Raw genomic sequence first — 26,735 nt, 5'->3', positions numbered from 1 at the left:
GCTTGGCAGCAGAGTTGATATTTTGAGTCCAACGTTGTTACATCACAATTTTATGATAAGAACAATTACATTCCTTGGTTCGAAAATCACATTAATTTGGACACAAATACCATGCAATTCTACTCACCGAAAAGAAACTGACTGCATATAATACAGAACAGACCAAGTCAAAGCTTATATCAAAATGTGATATTTCTCCAAGTTGAATCTAGCCTAGCGTCAAAAGGCAAGTTATTTAATTACGTTGTTGCGAAAATGTTTTTGTTGATGGGCAACTGATAGAAAGGTCTTCATAATCTAACAACCTGACAGTCGATCAAGCTGTCTTAAAGAATCACTTTGTTAAAGTGTGAAGTCCTTTCTTATGATGGTGTGGAGTGCAAACTGGATTTCCTCACACAAAATGGCGAGTTTAAAACATTCAACTTTCACCCACTGTATCAACATTTAGAGTCCATTGGAGTGTTTAAAATTTGCAGTCGGCAATTTCAAATGTCCGTATTTCCAAACGTTCTATAGCGGTAGCACAACTTCTCAAACGTCAGAAACAACCAAACGCTTTAAGATACCAAAGAATGGATTCCATGATAGAAAATAACGCTTGCAAGTAAATGGTTGAAAGTTAACATGTAGTCTTTACTGTCACTCCGCTTCTGCTATGTAATGCTATTGGGAAAAGCTTGTAGATTTCGCTTGTAGATTTAAGCTTGGACTATGCTTGAAGACTTCAGCAATGCGTTGTGCGGTTGTGACAAGCATTCTAGTTATCAGTCAGTTTCCAAATATCGTGCTTGTGTTATTTTCTTGGCAGCAGTTCTGTAGTCTCCGTCGCCGGCATCAAGACCATAAGAAGCTCCTTTCATTCCAAGACCAACCCCGCGAGACCTTTGTTTTACCTAAAATAAAAAAACAATTAAAAACTCTCTTGCGTGTTTCATGAGCACGGAGCTGTGTTAATTGAAAAATACAATACGCTTGCAACTTCACGTTCCTTTACCATTTCTTTTGCGCAAAAATCGACTAGAATGGTTTTATAGTCAAAGCAGAAATGCAGACTTCATTCGCTTTCCATAGGCCAACCTCAATGATGTCGGTTCTTCCTGATTGCGATTTTCCGAGTCCTCTTCCTTTGTTCCACCCCATTTTCTGCAGCATCTGATTTCCGATGTTCGTTTCATCAAGACCATGCTTGGTGGGCTGTTCGAATGGTCTGGAAAAAGCATCAGAACTTAATTTATGAACAACGTTTTTTTTAAATTATTAGTATATTACGCTCGTGTAGTTTTCAGACACATAAAAGGTTTTTGGACCAGTAGAGAAATTTCTGTTCAATAAGCTTTTTCTCACGAATATTAGCATTAAAAAAGTTTGAGAAACATCACTAAGTTATCAAAGCAATTTGGCAAATGAAAGTCGGCACAAAATAATTACACGGGAGCGCGAAACACGTTCTTCTTGGCAGGAGGGGCCGTGGATCCAAAGTTTTTCCTTCTTTCCGCAGCGCGGTCTCGATACTTGGGTTGACTGTCCGTACCTTTCGGCTTGATGAGGCTCCCTGTCTTGTTTTTGACCCTGCAACGGTTTGTGCCAAAATCATTGACAGGAGACTACGAGACATGAGCATCAGCATAACGCGGCGGGCTAACCCACCAACTTGCAGGTGTACTTTGAACAGAAAAAAAAATTCAATAGATTGATCATGCTTGGTCAGCTGTGATCTCCCTTATGAACAATCTTCATTTTGTTCTACGTTTTGTTTTTGTTAATAATTTCGCCATGCTTTTCAGTGAAGAAGTTTTCAGTCAAAAAAACAAAAAACACTAAAAAATTTACGATCTTAATATAACACATTTTCCGAGAACTCACTAGCTTTTTTTTACCAAAAAAACATGCCGTGTTATGACATCTACTACCTTTGTTCGAGGTTCGTCTTGTGAAGGTCGGAAAGATCCTTGTGCTTTTGTAGCATGTCTTTTGACGGAAATCCCCTCCTGGAAAGAAATTCAATGCTTCATACAAAATTTGCAATACACAGCTTTTCATCACAAAGAGGTTGAGGTTGCAATATTTTCTTAAACGAGTGTCTCAAAATAAAAGGTTAGCTAATAATTATATTTTCACAAGGTGAAGATACCAGTGACGTGAAAGCAGGTGACCTTCTCCTAAATGTGGCATTTACATTGAAAATCGTTGTAGTAGAATGTAAAATTCTAGGTTAAGACGTGAAACAAATTAGATACATCGCTTCTTTAGGAGAGTCCAGGTTCTTGGCCTGGTTACACCTCTAGTTCAGAATTCCAGAAACATAACTTTAAGACTACAATGGAAATAACCGGTGTATTTTGCAAGCCGGCAACAAAGCGTTGGGGAGTGATTGAATAGAAAATTGCGTCGCGTTAAATGCGCTAGTGTTTGACAAACCTGCAAAGTAAGCAAGCGAGTTTATTCCAATCGATTAGCTTCTCCTCAATTTGCTCTTCATTCTCCTCTTCATCACTTTCACTGTCGCTCGTCTTCATGTACGAGACCAATCCAGCTGATGACGAGCTGTTCGTTGAGCCAGCCGGTTTGCGCTGAACAACCAAAGTAATAAAGGCTTTGACTGAGAATTCATCACGAATGCAAAATGAGAAAAGATCTCGATCGATTAGATTTCTATTGGCACAATTGTTTAGCTGATGTTGGTCCTAAGCAACATCATTTCTACGTAAATTATTGAGAAAATGTTACATTTATTCAATACCAACAGGCACAAAAAGACGTAACAAAGAAGCAACTCATCATTAAAGTTTAAGAAAATGTGATGTAATCTTTTCAACCCGACTTACAGAGGCAGGCACCGGCATATCAGGTCGTTTGAACGGGTCTTCCCTGTAAACTGCTTGCACTGCTGCTTGCCTTTCCAACTCTGTAGATTGTTTGCCGAGAAGAAAGAATGCTGTATCGGCTAAAAAAAAGTAAGCAAAATGCATTTTAGTTTCACTTTCAAAGCCAAATCATGAAGGCACAACCTACCTCAAACGTTTCATAACATAAACCATACAAGCGTTAAAATTTAAGTTGGAAATGAGTTGGGCTGATCTTTTCACAACAGTACTGTGTTAATGCTTTCTGGCAATACAAAGACAGCCGTTGACACGCCCCAGACAGCAAAATCCGTCATTTTTATATTGATTCAATGTCGCCAGACGTTGCAGTGTTCATTAACCTGTCGAGGATTCTTTCTTCAAAGAATTTGACGTTGCTGCTGAAGTCGGGCTATCTTCCAGAAGCTTCTTGAACTCTTCTTTCTTTTTATTCTGCGCCTTTGCCCATCTTTCCATGTCTTTCGCAATCTTAAGGTAAAATTATTACGGAATTAAATCTCAAATCAAACCTTAAATCATTACAATTCATCGAGGAAAATAACAACCTTTTTAGCGGTTAATTTTTTTTGCTCCTTTTGCTCTTTTTGATCCTTCTCCTTTTTCTCTCTCTCGTTATTTTTTTGGACTTCATTTGAAACCGGCAGATAATTTCGTTTACTTTGATCCCACATCAAATACTGACCAGTAAAGCTGTTGTAAAAGTACTGCAAAACAAAACAGTATTTTACACTGAAAAAATACATTCTTTGCCAGCAAAAATAGACGTATCAACAAAACTACATTGCATTGCTAACAAATAACAATGACATATTTTGCAGACTGGGTATCATCAACCCTCAAACGGGTACCCACCCGTGATTTTGCGTCGTAGTATAGACCGGTAGTTGAATCGTAGTAGAATCCTGAAGTGGAATCATACTGAAATGTGGTGGTGTCGGGCGTCGGGTACTGTCCCGGCTTTAAGTTGGCTGCCGTGTTTGGCGTATGCGTCTGAGCTTGCTAAAAGGAAAATTGCGGTTACTTGACGCGCCATTGTAATCTTAATTCAACAAAAACCCATCAATTATTGAATAATTGAACTCATTGGGCAAGAGAAGGATTACTCACAGATGGCTCGGTGGCTGGAGTTGTATTGGCAGGCTTCGCTTCTTTTTCTGCAAGAAAACGTCAAAAAATCATGTTGTTTCATCGTTTTGCTTTTGAAAGCCGCAAATTATGCCTTGCTTTAATAATTTTTTTCTTGCTTACGTAATTGAACTAATAAAATCCAGACCAAATTCTGTGGAAATATGTTAAAAAAACATGCAGTCGATGCCATACGCGTCAGCAAAAGCAATTAGATTGTGAAGCTGCGCGATACTCAAGCATAGAAGAATCAATTAAATACCTGCAGGAAGGTTTTCTTTTTTACTTTTTTGCTCCTTTTGAGTATCGTCCTGAATATAAAACGTTGAGTTGATATTCTATTTGAATGAAACACCTGACGAACGCACCGTTACTGTTGCAAAAGCTCTAATGAGCAATTAATAAATTACAAAACTCGCTTGTTATTACTTGGCTGATTAGTTACATTGCAATTCATGCATATGAAAGATACTTTTTGCATCAGGTTTTCAAGCAAACAAAGCTGTGGTCCACACCTTTTCTCTGGACCAATGAGCGGCTTGTATAGCTGCTTCTGCCACCTGGCCGGCAATATTGGCAGAAAACTTGGACGCTTGTGCAGTGGCGGCACCTCGGACCTCTTTGCCAGCTCCTTGCGGGGTGCTGAACTCCAGTGAGACGTGCTTGCCGTCGATGTGGAAACGAGGAGTGGCCTTCCGTAAATATTCCAGCACTTGCTTGCAATCCTGCAAAGGTTGCCTGGTGAAGCTGGGAACGTTGGTAGATTAACTGACGGAAAAACGTCATAAATTTAATTAAAAACTACAATATGTATTATGCCGTCACAGTCACCTCTACACTCTTCCATTGCACGAAGCAAAACCCTCTGGACACTCCAAACTTGTCGCGCACTAGCCTGATGTCGGTGATAGGGAAGTGTGTTATGTATTCAAATGACTTTCGAATGGCTTCTTCTGTAGATGTGCGGTCCAAGCCTTTGACGATCATAGCTGCATAAAAGTAGGCTTGTTTAAAAGTGAAGAAATGCATGAAGTGAAGAAGTGCTTGAAAGGTAAAGAAAGGTATGAAAAAGTGATAAAATGGAAGGAAAAGTGCAATTTTATTCAATGAAGTAGCTTTTTTTGCCGAGCACTCGTTTCCGCCTCAGGCTTATCAACCGATTTTTGAGGTAAAAGTACAAGTCTACAGTGGACCACTTTTTGAGACGGAAACTGATGCGTATAGTGGACCACTTTTTGAGACGGAAACTGATGCGTACAGTGGACCACATTTTGAGACGGAAACTGATGCGTACAGTGGACCACTTTTTGAGACGGAAACTGATGCGTACAGTGGACCATTTTTTGAGACGGAAACTGATGCGTACAGTGGACCACTTTTTGAGACAGTCAAACTATGCTTACTGTCGCTTGGAGCCACGTCTCTTAACAATCTGTCATCGTCGCGGCGTCGGTTGTCCTCCCAATTCTAAAAAAAAAGTAATTAATACCCGCGGCCCTATTCAGTGCTTTGACTTCGCACATGGTCACGTATAGCAGTCAATGCCTTTCGAGCAGAAGGATGTTAATTGTTAACTGTAGGCATTGTGTTATCATTTACAAAAGTCAAAATTTACTTACCGATCTCTCAGGAGACTCTCTACTTTGGACGCCCATTTCATTGCGATATTCCATTTTAATTTTTTCATTTTCTATGCGCAGCACACCCTGCGATAAGAAAACACAAAGAAAAGAATTAAATTTTGAAAACACGGTGGAAGCTGCGGACGTCCATGTGCCAAAACGCGCCGAGCGCACCAGAACACACCAAAACATCTTCATAACTTGGGATACGACATCTTCTACCAACTTGCCGAAGACGAAGCACGAGCCTCAGTAATAGAGACAATCCTGCCGATCAATTCCAACTGACTGCAATACACACTTTTCTGCACTGCGTTCAAATCAACTCTCAGACTAAAATTCTTCTTTGGAAAAGAATGGAGTACAGCTCTACGACCAACATCGAAGGCTAGATTTCATCAAATGTAAAACCAATAAAAAAAAATTCTTGCATTAATGCATGTGTTCAAACGGACTTCAACTGTCTCTGGTTACCTTGCCAAGTGCACGCGAATCTGACTGATAAGGCGAAGTTACAATAGAAAACGTACAAATTATTAATATGCAATAGTGTTAATGTGGAAGAGAGGTAAAAAAGACAAAATGCCACCGCGGCAAATGACACCGTTGCTCCTGGGCCAGCAAAAGCGCCAGCTTATGGCAATCAACCTGATGTTCCTGCATCCATTCGGTGGCGTCCCTCGTTCCTTCGAATTCCACAACACACACTCGTTCGTTGGAACCGCTCGGACCTGCATGTCCAACAGTCGAAAGTGTCAAGGAATTATACGTAAAAGCAAAGTCCCCGATCAATAGTTTAATGTTTTTTGTTTTAGCCTGGTCACACACGATAAGGAACGTTCGCTAAAACTTAAATTCGCTTGGAGCTCAAGATCTCAATAAAAAATCGTAGTTGGGGATTTCAAATCGAGTCCTCTTCACTTTTCCATTGGAATCACTGGGCATGTCGCAAAGCGGGATAGTTTCTGGTGACATTTTCAGATTCTTTTTGGAAAAGCTTAAGCAACTCGTGTGAGACATGGTCTTCTTCTTCGGCACAATTCCACAAATTCGCTGCAACATTGCAAACACTGTTTTGCTTCACTCACCAAAAGCAATTTTTTGTTGGTAAAATGTTTCACAAGTGCCCATGTAAAAAACAAAAAACAAAGGAAAACGTTAAAAAGCTACTTTACCTTGTTCGAACTCCATTCGCACCATGATAACTGGAGCTCCAAATATTTTCACTTCATTTCGAACCTGATTGCAAATGAGTTAAATACGCTAAAGCCACTGCACTCAACCAAAAGCAGTTAAGACCCGTTCCTTGGTTTGTAAGTAAATAACGGACATTAGATAAAAAAAACATCTTTTGCATATTATACTTTGTTAATGTCCGTTACAAACAAGAGATGATGTTTTGTGAAGTAAATTTGCTTGTTATGTCACAAAAGACGTCAGCGGAGTATATTCAAATTGGTTATAATGAGCGATAGGATCCAATCACTGTACTTGGGAAAGACGTAATTAACAACATTCAATCGCATTGCTTTGGTGATGATTTCCCGTGAGAGTAGCTACTTAATATCATCGGAATGGCCCGTTTCGGTGAGTCCGATTCGGTGAGTCCGATCCCTTAACGGGGGATTTTTTCAATTTTTTTTTTTAATTATTGGGTACCATAACCTAATTATCATTGCCGTTTTAGGGTTAGGGGTTAGAGGTTAGGGTTAGGGGTTGGAGGTTAGGAACTCACCGAATCAGACTCACCGAATCGGACTCACCGAATAGTAGCAGACCCTAATATCATACATGACATAACACGCCGACCACACAGTACATGCTGCAACCTTCACTCTGCAAGCAAAAATTACAAACTAATCGAATAAGGTAAAAGCTAGACGTGGTCGCAAAGAACACACAAACGACACTAAGGCCCATCGAGTGTCGATACCTAGTTGAAGAGTTTAACTCAGTGCTCTTCAACAGGGGTTCCGCAGAACATGTAGTGGAGTTCCATGGGTTTAAAGGGTTCCGTGAGGGTTCCTCGTTTCATACAGAAATAGATTTCTTGCTTCAGCATATTGATGGGTTATTCTGAATTTTCAGATCACTGTACCGCATTCACACTCAAAGTAGGCCAGTTAGTTAAACAAGAAGTTGAGTGCAATCAACAGCCGAAAAAGAAACAGTGGTGGTTATTGCGTCAATTTTTATTGTAATCTACAAGAACGTTATTGTTTTAATATTATTTTTTGTTAGTGAGGGTTCCGTGACAAACGCAAAAGTAAATCAGGGATTCCGCGTTGAGATAAAGCTTGAAGAGCGCTGGTTTAAATTAAAACATTGCTGGACCAAGCAAAGCTTTCCTTTCAAGTGGAAGTTTTGTTACTATAAAAATTATTTTTGTTACCTCGTATTCTTCGATGATATCTGGAACATTGCGGAGAACTACGGTGGAGCAAGCTCCTCTCATCCACGAACGCTCTCTTCGGACTTCCGGACTTCGCCTCCTGTCGTCCCTGTCCCCATAATCCATTCTTGATTCTCTGCTCACATACGAATAATAAACAAAAATAAAACCGTTAAACCATGGAAAAAAACTTCCACTGAAATACACTCATTGAAACTATCAAATAAACAGTTCATAAAACGTTAACATTATCAACGTTTACAATCCTTTAAAATTAGAGAAATGAAACATAGTAACTTTAGCGGGTTTAACATACTTTATTTCACACAAAATATAACATAATTAAAATAAAATAAACTCAAACGTTTTCGACACGTACGTGTGTCCTCATCAGGAATTAAATCTGCAATACATAAAATGAAAAATCGTAAGATAAATTTGACTATGCACTGTAACTGTAACGGTAACGACACTCTGGACTGAAAGCACAAACTGAACAAATGATACGAGAATGATTGCGAGTAAATTATGCGGTGGGAAACAGATCACGTGAGGTGTAGACTACAGGCATTGGACAAAACAATCAGAACACACACAAAAGGAACGATGAGCCACAGGCGAATAACTGCCTGTTGAGAGACGGTCCAATTAAAAGTGCAATTAAAGAGCACATCGCCTCTTGTGAAACGTGCACTGACAATGTCTCGATCGACCAATTTAAAATCATCTCTCGAGGCAGATCTGATTTTCAGACTAAGATCATGGAAGCCGAATTAAACGTAACAATCCATCTCTCAACCGGCAGTTATTCGCCTGTGGCTCATCGTTCCTTTTGTGTGTGTTCTAATTATTTGTCCAATGCCTGTAGTCTACACCTCACGTGATCTGTTTCCCACCGCATAATTTACTCGCAATCATTCTCGTATCATTTGTTCAGTTTGTGCTTTCAGTCCAGAGTGTCGTTACAGTTACAGTGCATGTCAAATTTATCTTACGATTTTTCATTTTATGTATTGCAGATTTAATTCCTGATGAGGACACACGTACGTGTCGAAAACGTTTGAGTTTATTTTATTTTAATTATGTTATATTTTGTGTGAAATAAAGTATGTTGAACCCGCTAAAGTTACTATGTTTTATTTCTCTATGGTTCAACAAAGCAAACTCTCTACCAAACCTTTAAAATTACTGCAACAAATGCAAAGTAATTGATGTTTTCATTACAGGGCTGGCTTTCAGGCGGCAATTTAACTTGTCAATATTTTATATCAACGCAAGTCACTTAATTTATCAAATGCCTGGTGAACAGTTTCACTCTGTCTTTGTCAATATTTCATACACATCATAAAAAACTGAATTAATTTCATAACACACCTTCTGTAGAAAGGTTCTTGTTTTGGAGAAGACCTTCGATATCTTCTATAATCTTCATCTCTTCTATATTCCTCATCCCGTCTGTAATCCTCATCTCTTCTTCGCTCTCGAATCGGCGAGCGATCGCGTCCTCTTCCACGATCGTCAAACTCTCTTCGCCGACGTGAATCCGGATACTGTCAAGAATGCTATTCTTCATTATCTCGTTTGGCAATGAATATAAAGATATTTTTTAACCGCTCAAGATCGCTCAAAATATCAAATATATATACACTTTGAGGCTACAATGCAAATCTATGAACACAAAATATTTTTAAACATTGAACAAAACACAAACGAAATTTATTAACAATGTAACGCTTGCTTAGAAATAAAAGTGACGGGGTCTTTTTAAAAATAATAACTTTAAATTTTTGCACTGCGATGATGTCATTTTTGTGCTAAATATACGATGTTTTGATTTTTTTCTAAAGCAAGACGTTAAAGTTGTCGCAACAAAGTTTCACATACATATATTTCATGGGGTAACCTGCGAAAGAAAGAGCTTCGACAAACGTTCTAGTCATTCAAGTAAAGCTAAAAAGATTAGAAAACAATGCAAAAATGAGAAAAACTTCTGCGTTTTACTACTATAATATTTCACAGGACAAAATGCAAGGTTGCCCATTGAACAAGATATCGATCTCTGCCACGTCCAGGGAAACATGGGGTACGCAACGTGACAGCAAAAGGGATTCGTCAACAACACGCAATTAGAAAAAAGAGCCTCGCGATGCACATTGCACAACACGACGCATCGAAGTCACCGAGGCTCAAAACGAATTGCATGGCAAAAGAAAAGCATGAATTGCGGCTGTAGCATCTTCACTTACGACGTGAAGAAGTGAAACCTAAAAAGAAGTATGCACAACTTCAGAAAAGAAAAACAGTGTAGAGAAGCAGCAGGTGAACAACTGAGATTAGAAAAGTCGATTTTGAAAAACGAAGATTATGTACAGTTCAATAAAAAGAAAAGACTTCCTGAAATTGCAGGTTAAGCTTACCAGAGTAGGAAATAAACTTAAGAAGAAATTATAACTCGCCATTTCCAAAGATCGAAAAAGGAGCAGAAGTTATCACTGTGGCACTGATCAGTTTCAATCTTAGTTTTTAAGTATTCCGAATTTTTGCAGTTTACTTTTCACTATGACCTGAGTAGACAGTCGGGAGCAGCGAAAAACTTTACAGTCATCGAGTTTGTTGTTCCACTTTGGTACATACCACTAAAGGACTTATCAAAATGTACCATATGCTCACGATAGAGGCCCAATTGAAGGGAGTTGGTCAGACGCTTTCATCACGCAAGCAACGTAAAAATGGGTGTTCAAACGACAACTTGCCTGTACAACAACAACAGCTTGTACGAATTTTAATTTGAAATCAACGTCTACTAAATATTTTTTACAAGAAAGGTAGACGTTAGGATCAAAATGAAACCTGTTAAACATTCTGGTCCGATTTTGATTAGGTATGGTAGATCGTTAACGGCAGTTTTAATCTGTGAAAAACTCTGAAGACAGCTGGAAAACATGAAAGCACTCTCTGGCATGTGGAGCAGTCAACAGGGCAACATGCAAAAGAATCAGTAAAGCTCATAAATAATTAGAAAGGGGTTCTCTGTCATTTAAATCGATTAGCCAGCGCAAAAGCTAGAAAATCGATCAAAAGCGCGTTTAGTCTGCATAACTCCATTTGGTGTCAAAACCTAATCCTACTCTTCTTCTCATTCAATCAATAAGCGTTGAAGAAAAACACTGCATTTCTAACATTAGACAAGAATAAGACGTGGTCGTAGGTGGTAGGTTTTTCATGCAATGGTTATGTTTACATTATTTGATGTATACATTGACATGAGGCTGTTGCGTCATTAGTAAAGCAGTTTAACGCTCAAGGTTTGACGTAAGGAAAGCACTCAAAAGTGACTACAAGAAAATAAAAAACATCAAAACGAAAATGGTTCGCACCAGGAATGAGACCTTAAAGGCTTAAAAGGAGATACTTAGTTGCAGAAAGAAAAGGGTGGCCATAAACAAGATCAGATGCGCCGTATACAAGTGCAAACTGGTAAAAACATAAAAACTTATCTTTTCAACATCTAGTGGTAGCCTAGTCCAAAAGGAGGGAAATTTTGTTATTGTACAAAACTTTAAAATTAAACTATCCAGATGCTGAAATTAAAGCCATTAGCTGTTTAAGTTACTTCTTCCTTATTTAATTTCATATTATCTATAATATATAAATGTTTTTTAATGTTCTTCTTCACGCCTTCAAGAATTGTAATAGATTAACAGTTTACAGTAGAAGTCATTTGACATAGGACTGAAATGTAGTTAGTTGTAAATGTGCAAACAACATCTGGAAAGAAAAGAAGGTTTCGTGATGAACATACAGTGAGAAGTAGACTAAATGTGGACCAGCTCTAACACAGTGACTGTTAGTGTATGTAGAGCAGCAAACAAGAAAATAAACATTATTCGTAGTTACTAGTTATGCTAGCTGAGAATGTTAGCAGGGCAGCTGCGATAGAATAACTATAGGCTATTTTCATCATGTTTTCTATATTCAAAATCAAAACGTTTTCGCCGCACATGGTATTTCATAATTCATGAGGCCGCAGTAGTGAATAGGTTCCCCACCCCTGGCCAAGCCTGTTGTCACCAGAAGAACGCAAAAAATTTCATATCAGAATATAGCTTTAAAATTTGAGCTGACAGAAATGGTATGAGGGCTACTTTGTTGGATTGAAGCTTTTCTGTTCAGCTAAAAAACTGCATTTTACATCCGCTCACATGTGATGTTAAAAGCAGAAAAATCAATGTCATAATGTGACAATCAATAACTATTTGACAATTCGTCTATATTTTTATCCAACAGACGCCAAATTTCAGAATTATATAATTAGTTTGATAACTTAAAAAGTGGCAACAATGAATGCAATTTGGTCTGGATCACATTTGCAAACAAGTGGAGGCATGAAAGGTCCGGTAAAAACGCCTTTAAGAGGCTACAATAACAACGGTGTCATAAATACGAGCAGCCCGGCTTGCATACGTCACCGCCACAAGTATGAAAACTACGTTCCGAAAAACCAAAGAATCCAAGACATTTGTCATCATGGTCAGTATGTCATACAGTACATTATATCTCTCTATACATGAGTATTCATCCATTTAGCTTTGAGTCATTCAAATAAACGGATACTCGCTCAGTTGAGTAAAAAGCATAAAAGTGGATTGCAAATGCAATCTTTAAAAAAATGGTGTAGTAGTAAGCCAGTTTTAATCCGTGATGTCCGAAGCACTAATTTAATTGCATCTTATTTTAGAAAATGAAGCCAGCATTTCCACAAAAACAAAATCTACGGAAGAATTGAACAAATGGCGTGTGCCGCACCAACATGGGCTTCGGCAAAGCTGCAGCTCTTGCCAAATTCAGATAAACGACATACAAGCAACACATGAAGTAGAAGCCAGAAGAAACTCAACCAGACACCACAAGCATAAAGATACTAACAGCATCTCAGGTAATAATTTTTCAACAAATTGTTGATTCTATTATTAAAAAGAGCCTATAAGTGATGTTAGCAATGGTTGAAATATGTTCATTTTCTCATAAAAACATTTATTGTAACTGACCATAACCGCAAAAAAATGTTTTAAAATCAGGGCTCTTAAGTTTAGTGTTACGCATTTGCAAACTTAGAGTTGGTTAAGATTTAAAAACTATCTCTAAAAATATTTTGAATTCGATGGACTTGATACAAAGAGTCGGTGTTCTGAAGCTAACATGCCCCTATCACATGTGCATTGTCTACAGATCATCCATCAGTTGATGCACAGACAATAAAACGGAACCGAAGCCCAAGTGCGCCACACATTACCTATGATCACAGCGCCATTCCACCTAGCCCTTGGATTGAGAAAGAAAGAAAGAAAGTTGGAGTAGAAAACGAAAGTCGCGTCAATAAATGGGACAATGGTGGTGGCCCCAGACAAAGTAAAAAAAAATCATCACTTGGCAGTTTCATACAACAACCGCATGATAACGCAAATTCTCCAACAAGCAACGACGTTGTAGAAGGAGAAATGAAGTATATCTTCAAAGAAACAAGCGTCTAAACCTAATGACTTTTGTAGACCTTTTTCCTGGTGTTTTGTTGATATGCTGGCATGTTTTAGCCTTGCAACGACTTTGACACTTCAAAAAGTACACAGACAAACTTTTAAACGCCACACCTCCTCATTACATTCGACTTCATAAACATCTTCCTGTTAAAAGTAATTAATCCAAGAAAAACTCTTGTATAGCAGTTACTGCACAGTGTAACTCGCATTGAGTGATGGTTTATGCGTCTTTTGCGCAACGCAAGTTTATACGATATCTGCATTCTTTACAACTTTATTCAATTTATCATTGCATCTTCATGTCTACAACTTATGCATAAACAGGGACCCACAAATTACAAAAAAATACGACTTTGGCTGTCACAAATGCTTTGAAAAAATTTCTTGATTAAATTTAAAGTAAAGTTATACTGTATATATAATGTGTAGAATTTATTTGTTAACGTAACGTGATTGCATACATTTGCATTAAATTTTGGTATTTTACTTTGACAAGAACGCATGAACAAACAAACAGAAAACTCGACAATTGGTTAAGAATTTTTCTAGCTTAGAATTCTCTTCCTTTTTTTTCATTTGGTCATTGTATGTATAGTTATCTGATTGTTACAATTGTAGATGATTAGGAGTTGCTTTTTTTCTTACCAACCAAGTAAAAATAGATTCGGTTATAAACGGAAAAATGTGTTACTATTACTAATTACTTATTGTATAATGTATATGTGTCTTTTTACATGCTACATCAATGATACAAGTATGATCGAAAACCAAGAATACATTATATATATTATATATACATATGTTACCCAGTATCTTAGCCTATTTTGAAATGATGATGCATTTCTAACCTTTCTTGTTCTAAGATGCAGCAGTTTACTGAAAAATGTTTTTGTTGTTTAAAATTAAATAAATTTCGTTTCTGCGTAAACAATAATTCAATGTGTTTCAACTTTCAAGATTCGTTGTTTATTATGTAGTCTGACTCTGACACAGGGGTCTGCTACTATTCGGCGAGTCCGATTCGGCGAGTCCGATTCGGCTAATCCGATTCGGCGAGTTCCCTATTCGGCGAGAGCCTTTTTCGGCGAGTGCCCTATTCGGCGAGTTTTTGAAATTTTATTTTTGAAAGGGAATTATCGGGTACCGTAGCCTAATTATAATTGCCGCTTTTACATCGTTAAACGTTGCAGTCGTGCAGAAAGGAATAAAAATAAAATGTTTGAACTATTAAATTAAAATTCGTTACGTCAGTTCAGTTCAGTTGTTTTTATTTCTGACCATCATGTGAAAAAGAATACACGTCAACATAGCAAAGGTAGAAGCGACAAAACGCGAACGTTCAAACGTGCTTGAATTCGTCATGTCAGTTCAGTTGTTATCAAAAACAATTTACGTCAACATAGCAAAGGTGTAGAAAAAGGTAGAAGCGACAAAACGCGAACGTTAAAACGTGCTTGTGACCGAAGTAAGTTATTGAGTTGAAAAAAATTTGGCACGGTCGCAACACCTTCAGAAAAATTAACAAAATGAAGGGAAAATAAAAAAAGAAAATGTTACAAAAAAAAATCATGTTTAATGTCTATAAGTTAGTACTTTTGAATAGTTAAAATGATTAGTTTGGATCAACAAAAGCTTGGATTGAAAGGAAATTATCGGGTACCGTAGCCTAGTTATCCCAACCAGCAGAAATTGCCATTTTAACATCGTTTTAACGACGCTAAACGTTGAAATCGTGTAGAAAAGAGAACTTTGCTGACTAGGATACGTTGAAACTGGGAAACATTCACAGAAGCCCTTCGATTTGTTCCAAGAACCCATTTAGCCTAACAGTTCATTTGTACATTGATTCAACGTCTAAATACATTATCTTAAAAATGCATAATCTTAAAAATGCAACGTATCGAAGGGCTACTGTGAATGTTTCTCAGTTTCAACGCAGGCCTTAAAACTCGTGTTTTTTTCCGGCAGCCATCGTGGCCTACCGAGAGCTCCTTCTCGGCGGCCAAATCTGCGTGCTTGGAGGCCAAAATACAATAACGATAGCACAAGTAAATAGCATTAAACTTGCAACAATGTTAAAATAATCACTTAGCGTTGTTGAAGTCTGGGCGACGTCCTGCAATAGAATCGTTGTACCACGCATTAAATGCTCTATCGGGATTGTAATCCGGTATTGCGGGACCATCTAACGACCCTAAATTGTTTTAACTGCTCGCAGCTCAGTAAATTGTTTCAACTGCATACCGCCTTTCATAAAACCTGACCATTTATATCGTTATGATGTCACCATTGAGGGTGTGAAGTTACTAACCCACAGCGGGGACATTTCTCAATTATGAAGGCACGTGTTTTACCCACGGATGTCAACTAACAAAGTTCTCCTTTTTAACAACGATTTAATGTCCGACAACATTGAATCCATATAAAAACGACAATATCGCCAGCCGATGTAAATTAGCACTTCGGATTAACACTTCGTTAAAATAAACATTCGGGAATTGCAAACAAGACTTCCAGCGCTGGTGCTCGCAGCTGAATATATTCAATACAACAGTAGTGATTCTGACGCGCTGACCTAATTCTGCGTCACTTTTTGATACTACATATTTTCGACATTTAATCCACGAACATTCTATTGCGAAATTAAATAATTGAGAAACCGGCGGCCGAACTTGGCCGACGGAGGAGGTAGCACAGGCGGCTATTCAAGCACTACTTAGCGGCCATGGCCGCCGGCTGCTTTAAGGCTTGCAACGTATCCTAGTCAGCAAAGTTCTCTTTTCTACACGATTTCAACGTTTAGCGACGTTAAAACGATAGGCCACACATTTGGTTAGCCTTTTCATTCTGTTACTACAATGTAAAAATGAACTGTTAGGCTAACTGGGTTCTTGGAACAAATTTTTGATGGTAGGGATAACTAGGCTACGGTGCCCGATAATTTCCTTTCAATCCAAGCTGTAGGCCACACATTTGTTGATCCAAACTAATCATTTCAACTATTCAAAAGTACTAACTTATAGATATAAACATGAATTTTTTTTTGTAACATTTTCTTTTTTTTATTTTCCCTTCACATCTTAAATTTTTCTGAAGGTGTTGCGACCGTGTCAAATTTCTTTCAACTCAATAACTTACTTCGGTCACAAGCACGTTTTAACGTTCGCGTTTTGTCGCTTCTACCTTAAAAACAACTGAACGGACATGACGAATTCAAGCACGTTTTAGCGTTCACGTTTTGTCGCTTCTACCTTTGCTATGTTGACGTGTATTGTTTTTAATATGATGGTCAGAAATAAAAACAACTGAACTGATCTGTTATGACGAATTTTAATTTAATAGTTAAAACATTTTATTTTTATTCCTTTCTGCACGTTCAGCGACGCTAAAACGATGTGAAAACAGTTAGGCTACGGTACCCGATAATTCCCTTTCAAAAATAAAATTTCAAAAACTCGCCGAATAGGGCACTCGCCGAAAAAGGCTCTCGCCGAATAGGGAACTCGCCGAATCGGACTAGCCGAATCGGATTAGCCGAATCGGACTCGCCGAAACGGGCCATTCCGCTGACACAGACACCCACACATTACATGATCAGCATTTGTGTGAACTATTCAGTTGTCTCAATAATAATATGGAGTACAAAATTTTAGAAGTTGGTTATATATATTGTAAGATCACAATATAAATCATCACACTACGCGACTTTATTACTAGAAGTATTGGCAGATTACTAGCAGTATGTCTTGATTGTCTTGTGTCACTGAATGAAAAATCTCTACCAAGAGAAGAATGACCTTGCCTGACTGAGTCTATCGGGTTTTGAAGTCCAATTGCGTTCTTTGAAGTACCGGTAGCAGTCGCAAATGAATGCACCATCCCGTTTTTTGTAAAATGGGAAGCATGGTATATATATATTATATACGTATGTCTTTCTTGACAATTTGAAACAATGGCTGTTCAGTGCTCCCTCTCTTGATATAGAAGCCAACCTCAGTGATTATAAATAACCCACCAAGAACACATGATAAAAAAGGATGTCGTCAAAGGAGGAAATTTGGGATGGTTGAAATTATGAGCATTAAAACAATGAAATAAGCGCAACATCCACCTCGAGTTTATTTAATGAGCAGATCATTTGACAATGTCACCTGAGATGAAAATACACCAATATTACAATGTGGTAATCATACCGTACATTCGTGACAGTTATTCTCAGTAAAAGAAGAGATTTATCCAGGGAGTCGAACCGTTTGATTTTTCCGGTTCGGGTCCGGTTCTGGTTCAAAGATTGTTTCAAAATTTGGTTCAGTTCCGGTTCAGGTTCGAAGAAACTTAAAACCGGTTTTATAAGTTCCGGTTCGGGTCCGATAAAATTAGGCCTAGGCCTACTATTGCCCAACTACTAACTAGCCCAATTGGGCGTGAAAACCGCAAGGTTGGCAACACTGATCTCAACACTGCTTTGCTCAATTAACTTGCCTTTGTTGTTTGTTGCACAAGTTACAATCAAACTATATTGTCTATGATGTCACAGAACAGAAGTTGTTTACCTCAAAAAATTCCTCTCCAAAGCATCGATGATAGTGGATCTTGTGTTACGGAATAGGCTATAATTCATCCGTACAATGTGGCCTCCAAGATAACAACATGCTACGTACAACTTCACTTACCACAATGCGAACAATGACGTAATGCTGGAGTGAATCGCTTTTTTCAACCGGTTCGGGTTCGGTTAGGGTTTAAGCTAACTCAAATTTTCGGTTCAGTTCCGGTTAAGGTTCAGACAAAATCGCACCAAAACCGGTTTACAAAAATCCGGTTCGGGTTCGGTTCGACTCCCTGGATTTATCACGAAAACGAAGCCTTTAAACAAATTAAATCCGTACATTCCAGTTTTTGATCAATTTGAGAAGCTGGTGTAGGGTACTGTTATGTTTTCACATAAGTTTGACAAGAGCATTTCAAACAAGATCATAAACGACAATCTCAGTTGTACGGGTGATGGTGCTGATGTGAACCGATACGAAGTCACTGCACCGTAGTTACCTCTTCGAAATAAAACAAACACAGTATACAATTTTTGTTCTGTTTTTGACACAGTTTTATTCAACATAATTATGTTGTTAAATTTTTGTTAGTGATTGTTGCTTAATTTTTCTGATGAGTGTCGGGGCCTCTTGTAGGGGAAACGGAAAAGAAAAGCCATATGCAAAAATGGATGATGTTAAGCAGCGGTAAAATGATCTGTAATTGTCATTTATCAAGAAAGTACTCTGATGAATAAAAAATCAAAACTACATGAACAAACCTGAAGTATAAGCAAACTTGTATTAACTAAAGAAAAATATACAACTCCAACTCCTCAGTTTATAATTGACTGAATGCGACACTGACTCAGGCTTCAGTGTTGCCAGACTTTTTAAAAACTTGTGTCCTATTTCATTTTTTAAGCTTAATTTCACTAACGTTGTGATAGAAATAGAAACAACAACTTTCACAAAAATGATATTAACAAACACTTCTATTTTCTATTAAAGTTTTGGAGGGCCATACGGAGAACAAGAAACAATATTTTCAAAAGATTGCACGTACAAACATATTATATCATGCTGGAGTAGGAGTCAACGTTTTTTTTAGGATTCAGGAAATGTTAAAATCCCTCCGACTCAACAGCCCAGTTGTTAATACAACGTATAAAAAGTGATCAAGTAGTGATTAAGTCCCTGGAGACTGGAGAGCCTATACTCTATAGCATTCTGAGTTAGTGATGTGATAATGAGCTTGACCTCATAGGTGAAACACATGTCTAACGCTGTCAATTCTTGCTACTGTACTGCCGAGAAACATCAACAAGTGGCGACAAAAGATATGAAGTTTTTCGTGTCTCGATAACTCGGAATGGCCCGTTTCGGGGGAGCAAGTCTTTTAGGCGCTGACAGTTAGGCGCTGGTCTAATAGGCGCGCACACTGTGGCGTCTGGATATTTAGGTGCGGAGCACTGTGGCGCCCGGTCATTTAGGTGCTATTCCTAGTAAAGTATGTAGATTGTATCAGCATGGCAGCTTGCCAGAAAATTATATCATGGCTTCCGTGAGTGAAGCTGCTTAAACCGGCAATGCTTTTCACACAAAATGTTTCTCGAACAAAAAGACTGTAGGCTAAATTACGTGAACTTTTTGCTTAAAATTTTCCAAATTTTCTCCATAATCATTCTGCTGTACCTCCTAAAGCATTGCGCGCAGAAACGAAGTAAAATTTTTCTCATGTGCAGAATTGTTTTGGAATTCGATTAAACTACATATATTTTCAAATTATTTTATCATGCTTGGGTAGTAAAGATTATAATGAAGTACACTTTTCTGCCAACTTTTAATTTTTTTAGAAATTAGAAAAAACACCGTATGGAAAGTTGCTAGTTGTACATTGAATGTTTTAAATTTTATTGCAAAGCTTTGCATTTTCGGATAGCTGAAGATGTATGCTTTCATTTGATATCAAGATTGTGCGTCGTAAATACAACGGCGTGATTACAGCGTAAATACAACAGATTTGTGTGAAAAATGTCTGGTTATTTAGATTAAACGTCTTGACCTCGGTGGTTGCGAAAGAGTTAAGTCAAATAATAACTACACTAAACATCAGTAAAAAAATCATACCTTAGCCTATATTGAAGGGGGTGGTTAAAATTTTGGTGTGCAGTGCCTGACTTTGCAAGTAGCCTAGGCTACAGCAAAGAACCCACAGCAAGCTCTTTTGTTTGAGAAGGTAGGCTACACGAGGTGGAAGGATGAAGATTTTTATTAAACAATTAATAAATACGAAAAATGCGCAATCAAACACTGCAACGTATACATGAAGCCATCAGCAGCAATTTTTTCACGATTATGTGAAGTTGAAATAGTCGAAGCTGCCATATCAATCTTTGCTTTATGATGTGGCAAACTTACCAAACTTTTCGGTGCAAATGAAGTGCTCAGATCCAACATCGGCTTATATGCAGGGCAATTAGACCAGTAGACCACCTGATCTCCACAGGACATGTACTTCTGGAGTAGAACTTGCCGGTTTAAAGGCGCAGCTTTGTGCAATCTGACCTTTAATAATTACTTCTACTTGAGACGGATAGATCGTGTGGAGTTGAGGTGCGTGAAAACGCTCTACTACTCTTGATATTAGCACATTTTTACAGGACATTTGCAATGCATCCTGAACACAAGTTGCAGCCAGATGGAACTTTACTTAATCTGTTATCTTTCGCAATTACTTCTGTTCGGGATGGATTGGCCATGTGACGAGAACGCGTAAGACGCTCTACTACTGTTCACATGAATACATTTCTACAGGGCATATAGGCTACACCTTGGCTACAAGTTGCAAGCATAATGGTGGGACTTCGCTCGTTATTAAACCTAGTCGGGGTTTTGACGGAAAACTAAGTTACTCTTCACTTAAGCCTACCGCCCGGTTGAATACAGGCTACGGTACATTTTTTACTGATGTTTAGTGTAGTTATTATTTGACCTAACTAAAAGTGAACTCATACATGTTCGGAAACTTGAATAATTTATTGATAAAGCTTTCGCCGACGCAAACCTGGACTAACAAGAAATAAACGCTGAACACGCGCATTAAAAAAACAACATATTTTTCTGTTCAATATAACATTTTATGTGAAAATCATTGCCGGTTTAAGCAGCTTCACTCACGGAAGCCATAACATATTTTTCTGTTCAATATAACATTTTGTGTGAAAATCATTGCCGGTTTAAGCAGCTTCACTCACTGAAGCCATGACATATTTTTCTCTTCAATATAACAATTTGTGTGAAAATCATTCCCGGTTTAAGCAGCTTCACCCATATATTTTTTCTGTTGAATATAACATTTTGTGTGAAAAAGCATTGGCGGATTAAGCAACTTCACTCACTGAAGCCATGACCAACAACGCACACGCATTAACAAAACAATATATTTTCCTGTTCAATATAATATTTTGTGTGAAAAGCATTGCCCTACGCCCCTACCTGCTAAGCTGATACAATCTACAGACTTTACTAGGAATAGCACCTAAATGAACGGGCGCCACAGTGCTCCGCACCTAAATATCCAGACGCCACAGTGTGCGCGCCTATTAGACCAGCGCCTAACTGTCAGCGCCTAAAAGACGTGGACCCCGTTTCGGCGAGTCCGATTCGGCGAGTCCGATTCGATTAGTCCGATTCGGCGAGTTCCCTATTCGGCGAGAGCCCTTTTCGGCGAGTGCCCTATTCGGCGAGTTTTTGAAATTTTTAAAAGGAAATTATCGGGTACCGTAGCCTAATTACAATTGCCGTTTTTACATCGTTTTAACGTCGCTAAACGTTGAAATCGTGCAGAAAGGAATAAAAAGAAAATGTTTGAACTATTAAATTAAAATTCGTCATGTCAGTTCAGTTGTTTTTATTTTTGACCATCATATCAAAAACAATACACGTCAACATAGCAAAGGTAGAAGCGACAAAACGCGAGCGTTAAAACGTGCTTGAATTCGTCATGTCAGTTCAGTTATTTTTATTTTTGACCATCATATCAAAAACAATACACGTCAACATAGCAGAGGTAGAAGCGACAAAACGCGAACGTTAAAACGTGCTTGAATTCGTCATGTCAGTTCAGTTGTTTTTATTTCTGATCATGATATCAAAAACAATTCACGTCAACATAGCAAAGGTGTAGAAAAAGGTAGAAGCGACAAAACGCGAACGTTAAAACGTGCTTGTGACCGAAGTAAGTTACTGAGTTGAAAGAAATTTGGCAAGGTTGCATCAGTGCATCACCTTCAGAAAAATTTAAGATATGAAGGAAAAATAAAACGAAGAAAATGTTACAAAAAAAATAATGTTTATGTCTATAAGTTAGTACTTTTGAATAGTTAAAATCATAGGCGCCTAACTATTTTTTTGGCCGTGGGGGCGAAAGCGTGTTTCATCAGCAGCAAGGTAATTTCGGCGAAATGTCACGCAGATGGATGACGTAATTATGTCGTCACACTAGGATTGCTTTTATTGCCACACTCGGAGTTATCGCTACGTTCGACCTACCGTTAATTATTATAAACAAAGCTCGACCAAAACACATGCTATGCGTCTGCCTTGGCTAGCGGTTGATGGACTGCGACTCTTTAAGCTAAGCACAACATCAAGTTTAGCAACGAACTAGATTTATTAGCATGAAACAAGAGACGAAAAGGTTTACTAAAAGATATACTGTAAATGGAATGAAAATACTAACTTGATCATATGCTTGAAAATATACCTGTTGAAAGCAAAATCATTCATGTTTACATCAATTCAACAGCACGTCACCTTTAATAAATTTAAAAGTTGCTGACTTGAAAAAGTTGCTGACCGTAAACAGCCCTTGAAATATAGTTACAGAGAGACGTTTGATTAAGTTTTCGACTTGACATTGCTCCCTTTTCACTACAATATCGCAACTTATGGCTGACCAGTGACCAGCTTTCAAGTTTCAATTCGCTGTAATACGCCCGTTTTCGTGTTGCAGATGAAACAAAAGATGCGCATATTCCCCGCCTTTGATCGGGTTTCTATGGCAACGGTCGTGTGTGCGCCATGCAGTTTGCGCGAGTCCGTTGTTGTGTTGATTATGCCGCTTGTGCGACTGTGGGCAGTGCGGTTTGTACCAGCCCTTGTTACGTTGGTTAGTGGTAACCTCGGGCCGAGACTTCAAGTTCATTTTCATAGCAACCGATTCACTGCCGCGACAATTCTCTGCAGAGGTTTCAACTTTCGAAAGCGACAGCGAGGCTGTTTGCAAGCGCATTAAGTTAAACTCACGCTGCGTCAACATAGTAAATTATGTTGTTTTAGGGTGCATTCAACATCTGATGACATTGAATCGACGCAAAATGGTAGATTTTTGCTATGTCACAGGCAGCAAAATCAGTCAACGTAAAAATGACAGCTTTTTTTGTCTGGGGTGGGATTGTAGCATCGCTACTCGTTCTAGTGATTATTTACTGCGAAGCTGTTGCGGTTTGCATTTAAAAATGTTTTTCTGCTGCCGATCGCTAGTTCATCTATTGTTTTATGTATCAATGCCGCATAAAAAGTTGCTCCCACGCGGAAATACGCGTGGGGGCCTTGCCCCCACGGCTTAGACGCCTATGGTTAAAATGATTAGTTTGGATCAACAAATGTGTGACCTACACTCCTACAGCTTAGATTGAAAGGAAATTATCGGGTAGGCTACCGTAGCCTAGTTATCCCAACCAGCAAAAATTTGTTCCAAGAACCCAGTTAGCCTAACAGTTCATTTTTACATTGTAGTAACAGAATGAAAAGGCTAACCAAATGTGTGGCCTATCGTTTTAACGTCGCTAAACGTTGAAATCGTGTAGAAAAGGGTGCTTTTGTTGACTAGGATACGTTGAAACTGAGAAACATTCACAGAAGCCCTACGATACGTTGCATTTTTAAGATAATGTATTCAGACGTTGAATCAATGTACAAATGAAATGTTATGCTAAATGGGTTCTTGGAACAAATCGTAGGGCTTCTGTGAATGTTTCTCAGTTTCAAAGTATCCTAGTCAGCAAAAGCTCCCTTTTCTACACGATTTCAACGTTTAGCGACATTAACACGATAGGCCACACATTTGTTTAGCCTTTTCATTCTGTTACTACAATGTAAAAATGAACTGTGTTCTTGGAACAAATTTTTGCTGGTCGGGATAACTAGGCTACGGTACCCGATAATTTCCTTTCAATCCAAGCTGTAGGCCACACATTTGTTGGTCCAAACTAATCATTTTAACTATTCAAAAGTACTAACTTATAGACATAAACATGATCTATTTTTTTTTTTTTTGGAACATTTTCTTTGTTTTATTTTCCCTTTATATCTTAAATTTTTCTGAAAGTGTTGCGACCGTGCCAAATTTCTTTCAACTCAATAACTTACTTCGGTCACAAGCACGTTTTAACGTTCGCGTTTTGTCGCTTCTACCTTTTTCTACACCTTTGCTATGTTGACGTGTATTGTTTTTGATATCATGACCAGAAAGAAAAACAACTGAACTGACATGACGAATTCAAGCACGTTTTAACGTTCGCGTTTTGTCGCTTCTATCTTTGCTTTGTTGACGTGTATTGTTTTTGACATGATATTCAGAAATAAAAACAACTGAACTGACATGACGAATTTTAATTTAATAGTTCAAACATTTTCTTTTTATTCCTTTCTGCACCATTTCAACGTTTAGCGACGTTAAAACGATGTAAAAACGGCAATTATAATTAAGCTACAGTACCCGATAATTTTCTTTTAAAAATTTCAAAAACTCGCCGAATAGGGCACTCGCCGAAAAGGGCTCTCGCCGAATAGGGAACTCGCCGAATCGGACTAGTCGAATCGGACTCGCCGAATCGGACTCGCCGAATAGTAGCAGACCCCGATAACTAGCCTGTGACATCTTTAGGAAGCAAAGTGTGCTACTTACATCCATTGGAATATTTCTGGGTGGGCTATGTCCTGGTGGATATGAGTTCCAGTCATCCTCTCGTCTACGCATGTCATCATTATGAGGATAAAATGGGCGATCATCCATTTCACGATAAATACCTTCGTACCTAACAAAATTGAAAAAATATGATGTAGCTCATTATTACTTTTTCTAATGAAAAGTGTTGTAAATGTAAAAAAATTGTATTGAACTACTGTAATTAACTTTGAAGTATTCCAAAACCAACTACATCCCAACTTGAAGTATTTGATTCTAAATTGTTATCCCCCTAAAAACTAGAATTTCAGGCTCAAACTAACCCACTGCACAACAACAAAAAATATATAATGTAGTGTACTACTACATTTGATTTCATCAAACTCAATATGCATACAGCAAACCACAATATGAGATATACACACAATCCATACTGTAGGGCGATGAGCATTGAGCAACACTCAGACTTGCACAAAGACAAAACATAAGTCTAATACTAACAATGTGAAAAACTTCAGAAAAAAAAGTGACCAAAAAGCCTAATTAAAACTACAGCTAACTCTGACTTTAAGTTACTACAATCAGGAAGTGGAGATCTATTTTATAGTTGCAATAAAACATTACCACTAATCACTATATTACAACCTTTAGGCACTTACCCTCTACTATTTGGGTTCATGGTAAAACAAAATTAGTTTGTTACACTTTATAAAATGCCTTCTTGGAAAATCAGTTGAGGAATTACATAAGCAATTAACTCTGAAATAAAAACTTCAATGGAACCCAATCATGACATATGATCCAAAGGAAGCTTTGTTAGTTTTCACTTTACCAGGGCTACATTTCATCAGTTGCCATACTTTAGCTCCGGGTTCAGGAACCTATGGCTTGCGAGCCATATATGGCTCTTTTGATGAGGGCATCTGGCTCACAAAAAAATCCAATGTTCTAAAATGCAAACCGCAAAAGTTTTGTCTTAACTTTTTATTTCAATTTAGAGCTGAAAATACGCTCAGAATGCACCAAATTAATTCTAATTTTTTTGGTGGGGGAGACCCCCCAAACCCCTCCCCGCCCGCTGTTTTTCTCTTCTTGCGAAGACGCGTTTCCACTTTGAAAACTTTGCATCAGAAGTGGGCAGTAGCGCGCTACTATTTTGGTAAAAGTAGCGGTGCTACTTTTTAGTTAAAGTAGCGGCTGCAGTAGTGGCGCTATTTTTTTTCCAAAGTAACGGTAGCGGGAGAGGCGCTACTTTTTTTCAGTTGCACTCCCGCTACTTTTTAATTTAAATTGAAAAAAATGCTTGTTTTTTTGCAATACTGGCGTGGTCAAGCAGCTATATAATCGGTTTGGTTGCAAAGTTTCGGCCTTTTCTAGCTGGCGTCAACTTCTTCGTCGAATATCTCCATGTGATAAAGCCTATCTGCCAGGCTTTAGACATTCTCCAGGGCGAGTCCAAGGCGTATTACGGAGTCTTGCTTCCAACCATCACAATTTGCGGGAAGAAGTTGACCAAGATCAGTGATCTTGTGACCCGTGAGGAGTTGAAAGTGAAAGTCCTTGAAGGGGTGAAGAAACGATTCAACAAGTGCTTCAACGACATGAAATGCGTTATGGCATCAGTCTTTATTCCTCCTTCAAGACGTCGTGGCTACAATTTCTGCACTACGTTTCCACGGATGATGCTGAC

At 38.3% G+C, this 26,735-nt stretch overlaps 2 protein-coding genes across 2 annotated transcripts; one reads left to right on the top strand and one right to left on the bottom strand.

The window, feature by feature from the left end:
• LOC145782014 (RNA-binding protein 5-like) lies at nt 1–25,928 on the bottom strand. Its single transcript, XM_082593743.1, has 21 exons — nt 25,705–25,928; nt 25,046–25,175; nt 9,381–9,556; nt 8,007–8,142; nt 6,790–6,853; nt 6,263–6,345; nt 5,612–5,698; nt 5,396–5,459; nt 4,824–4,981; nt 4,508–4,717; nt 4,255–4,303; nt 3,975–4,021; nt 3,720–3,866; nt 3,413–3,571; nt 3,209–3,335; nt 2,829–2,947; nt 2,422–2,573; nt 1,914–1,991; nt 1,432–1,572; nt 1,081–1,210; nt 1–896 (listed from the first exon to the last, which is right to left on the bottom strand). The coding sequence occupies exons 1-21, from the start codon at nt 25,722–25,724 to the stop codon at nt 768–770; spliced, it is 2,406 nt and encodes an 801-aa protein (XP_082449869.1). The 5' UTR covers nt 25,725–25,928; the 3' UTR covers nt 1–767.
• On the top strand, nt 12,322–14,407 carry LOC145782016 (uncharacterized). The gene is made up of 3 exons (XM_082593745.1): nt 12,322–12,536; nt 12,745–12,942; nt 13,236–14,407. Exons 1-3 carry the CDS (start codon nt 12,347–12,349, stop codon nt 13,535–13,537), a joined length of 690 nt encoding a protein of 229 aa, XP_082449871.1. The 5' UTR covers nt 12,322–12,346; the 3' UTR covers nt 13,538–14,407.
• Nucleotides 25,929–26,735: the final 807 nt, after the last annotated feature.

The sequence above is a fragment of the Aplidium turbinatum genome, chromosome 13, assembly GCF_918807975.1.
Source record: "Aplidium turbinatum chromosome 13, kaAplTurb1.1, whole genome shotgun sequence".
Taxonomy (NCBI): Eukaryota; Metazoa; Chordata; class Ascidiacea; order Aplousobranchia; family Polyclinidae; genus Aplidium; species Aplidium turbinatum.
Note: the sequence above shows the minus strand (reverse complement) of the source record. Positions and strands in the feature narration are given on the sequence as shown.

What these genes read in the sequence shown, in the direction of transcription:
- LOC145782016 (XM_082593745.1), top strand. Translation starts at nt 12,347, where the DNA reads ATGAATGCAATTTGGTCTGGATCACATTTGCAAACAAGTGGAGGCATG. An exon ending in CCAAGACATTTGTCATCATG is followed by an intron (nt 12,537 to 12,744) that starts GTCAGTATGTCA and finishes ATCTTATTTTAG; the next exon opens with AAAATGAAGCCAGCATTTCC. An exon ending in AGATACTAACAGCATCTCAG is followed by an intron (nt 12,943 to 13,235) that starts GTAATAATTTTT and finishes CATTGTCTACAG; the next exon opens with ATCATCCATCAGTTGATGCA.
- LOC145782014 (XM_082593743.1), bottom strand. Translation starts at nt 25,724, where the DNA reads ATGAACCCAAATAGTAGAGG. An exon ending in GCGAATGGAGTTCGAACAAG is followed by an intron (nt 6,346 to 6,789) that starts GTAAAGTAGCTT and finishes TTGGACATGCAG; the next exon opens with GTCCGAGCGGTTCCAACGAA. An exon ending in GAAGAACCGACATCATTGAG is followed by an intron (nt 897 to 1,080) that starts GTTGGCCTATGG and finishes TTTTTATTTTAG; the next exon opens with GTAAAACAAAGGTCTCGCGG.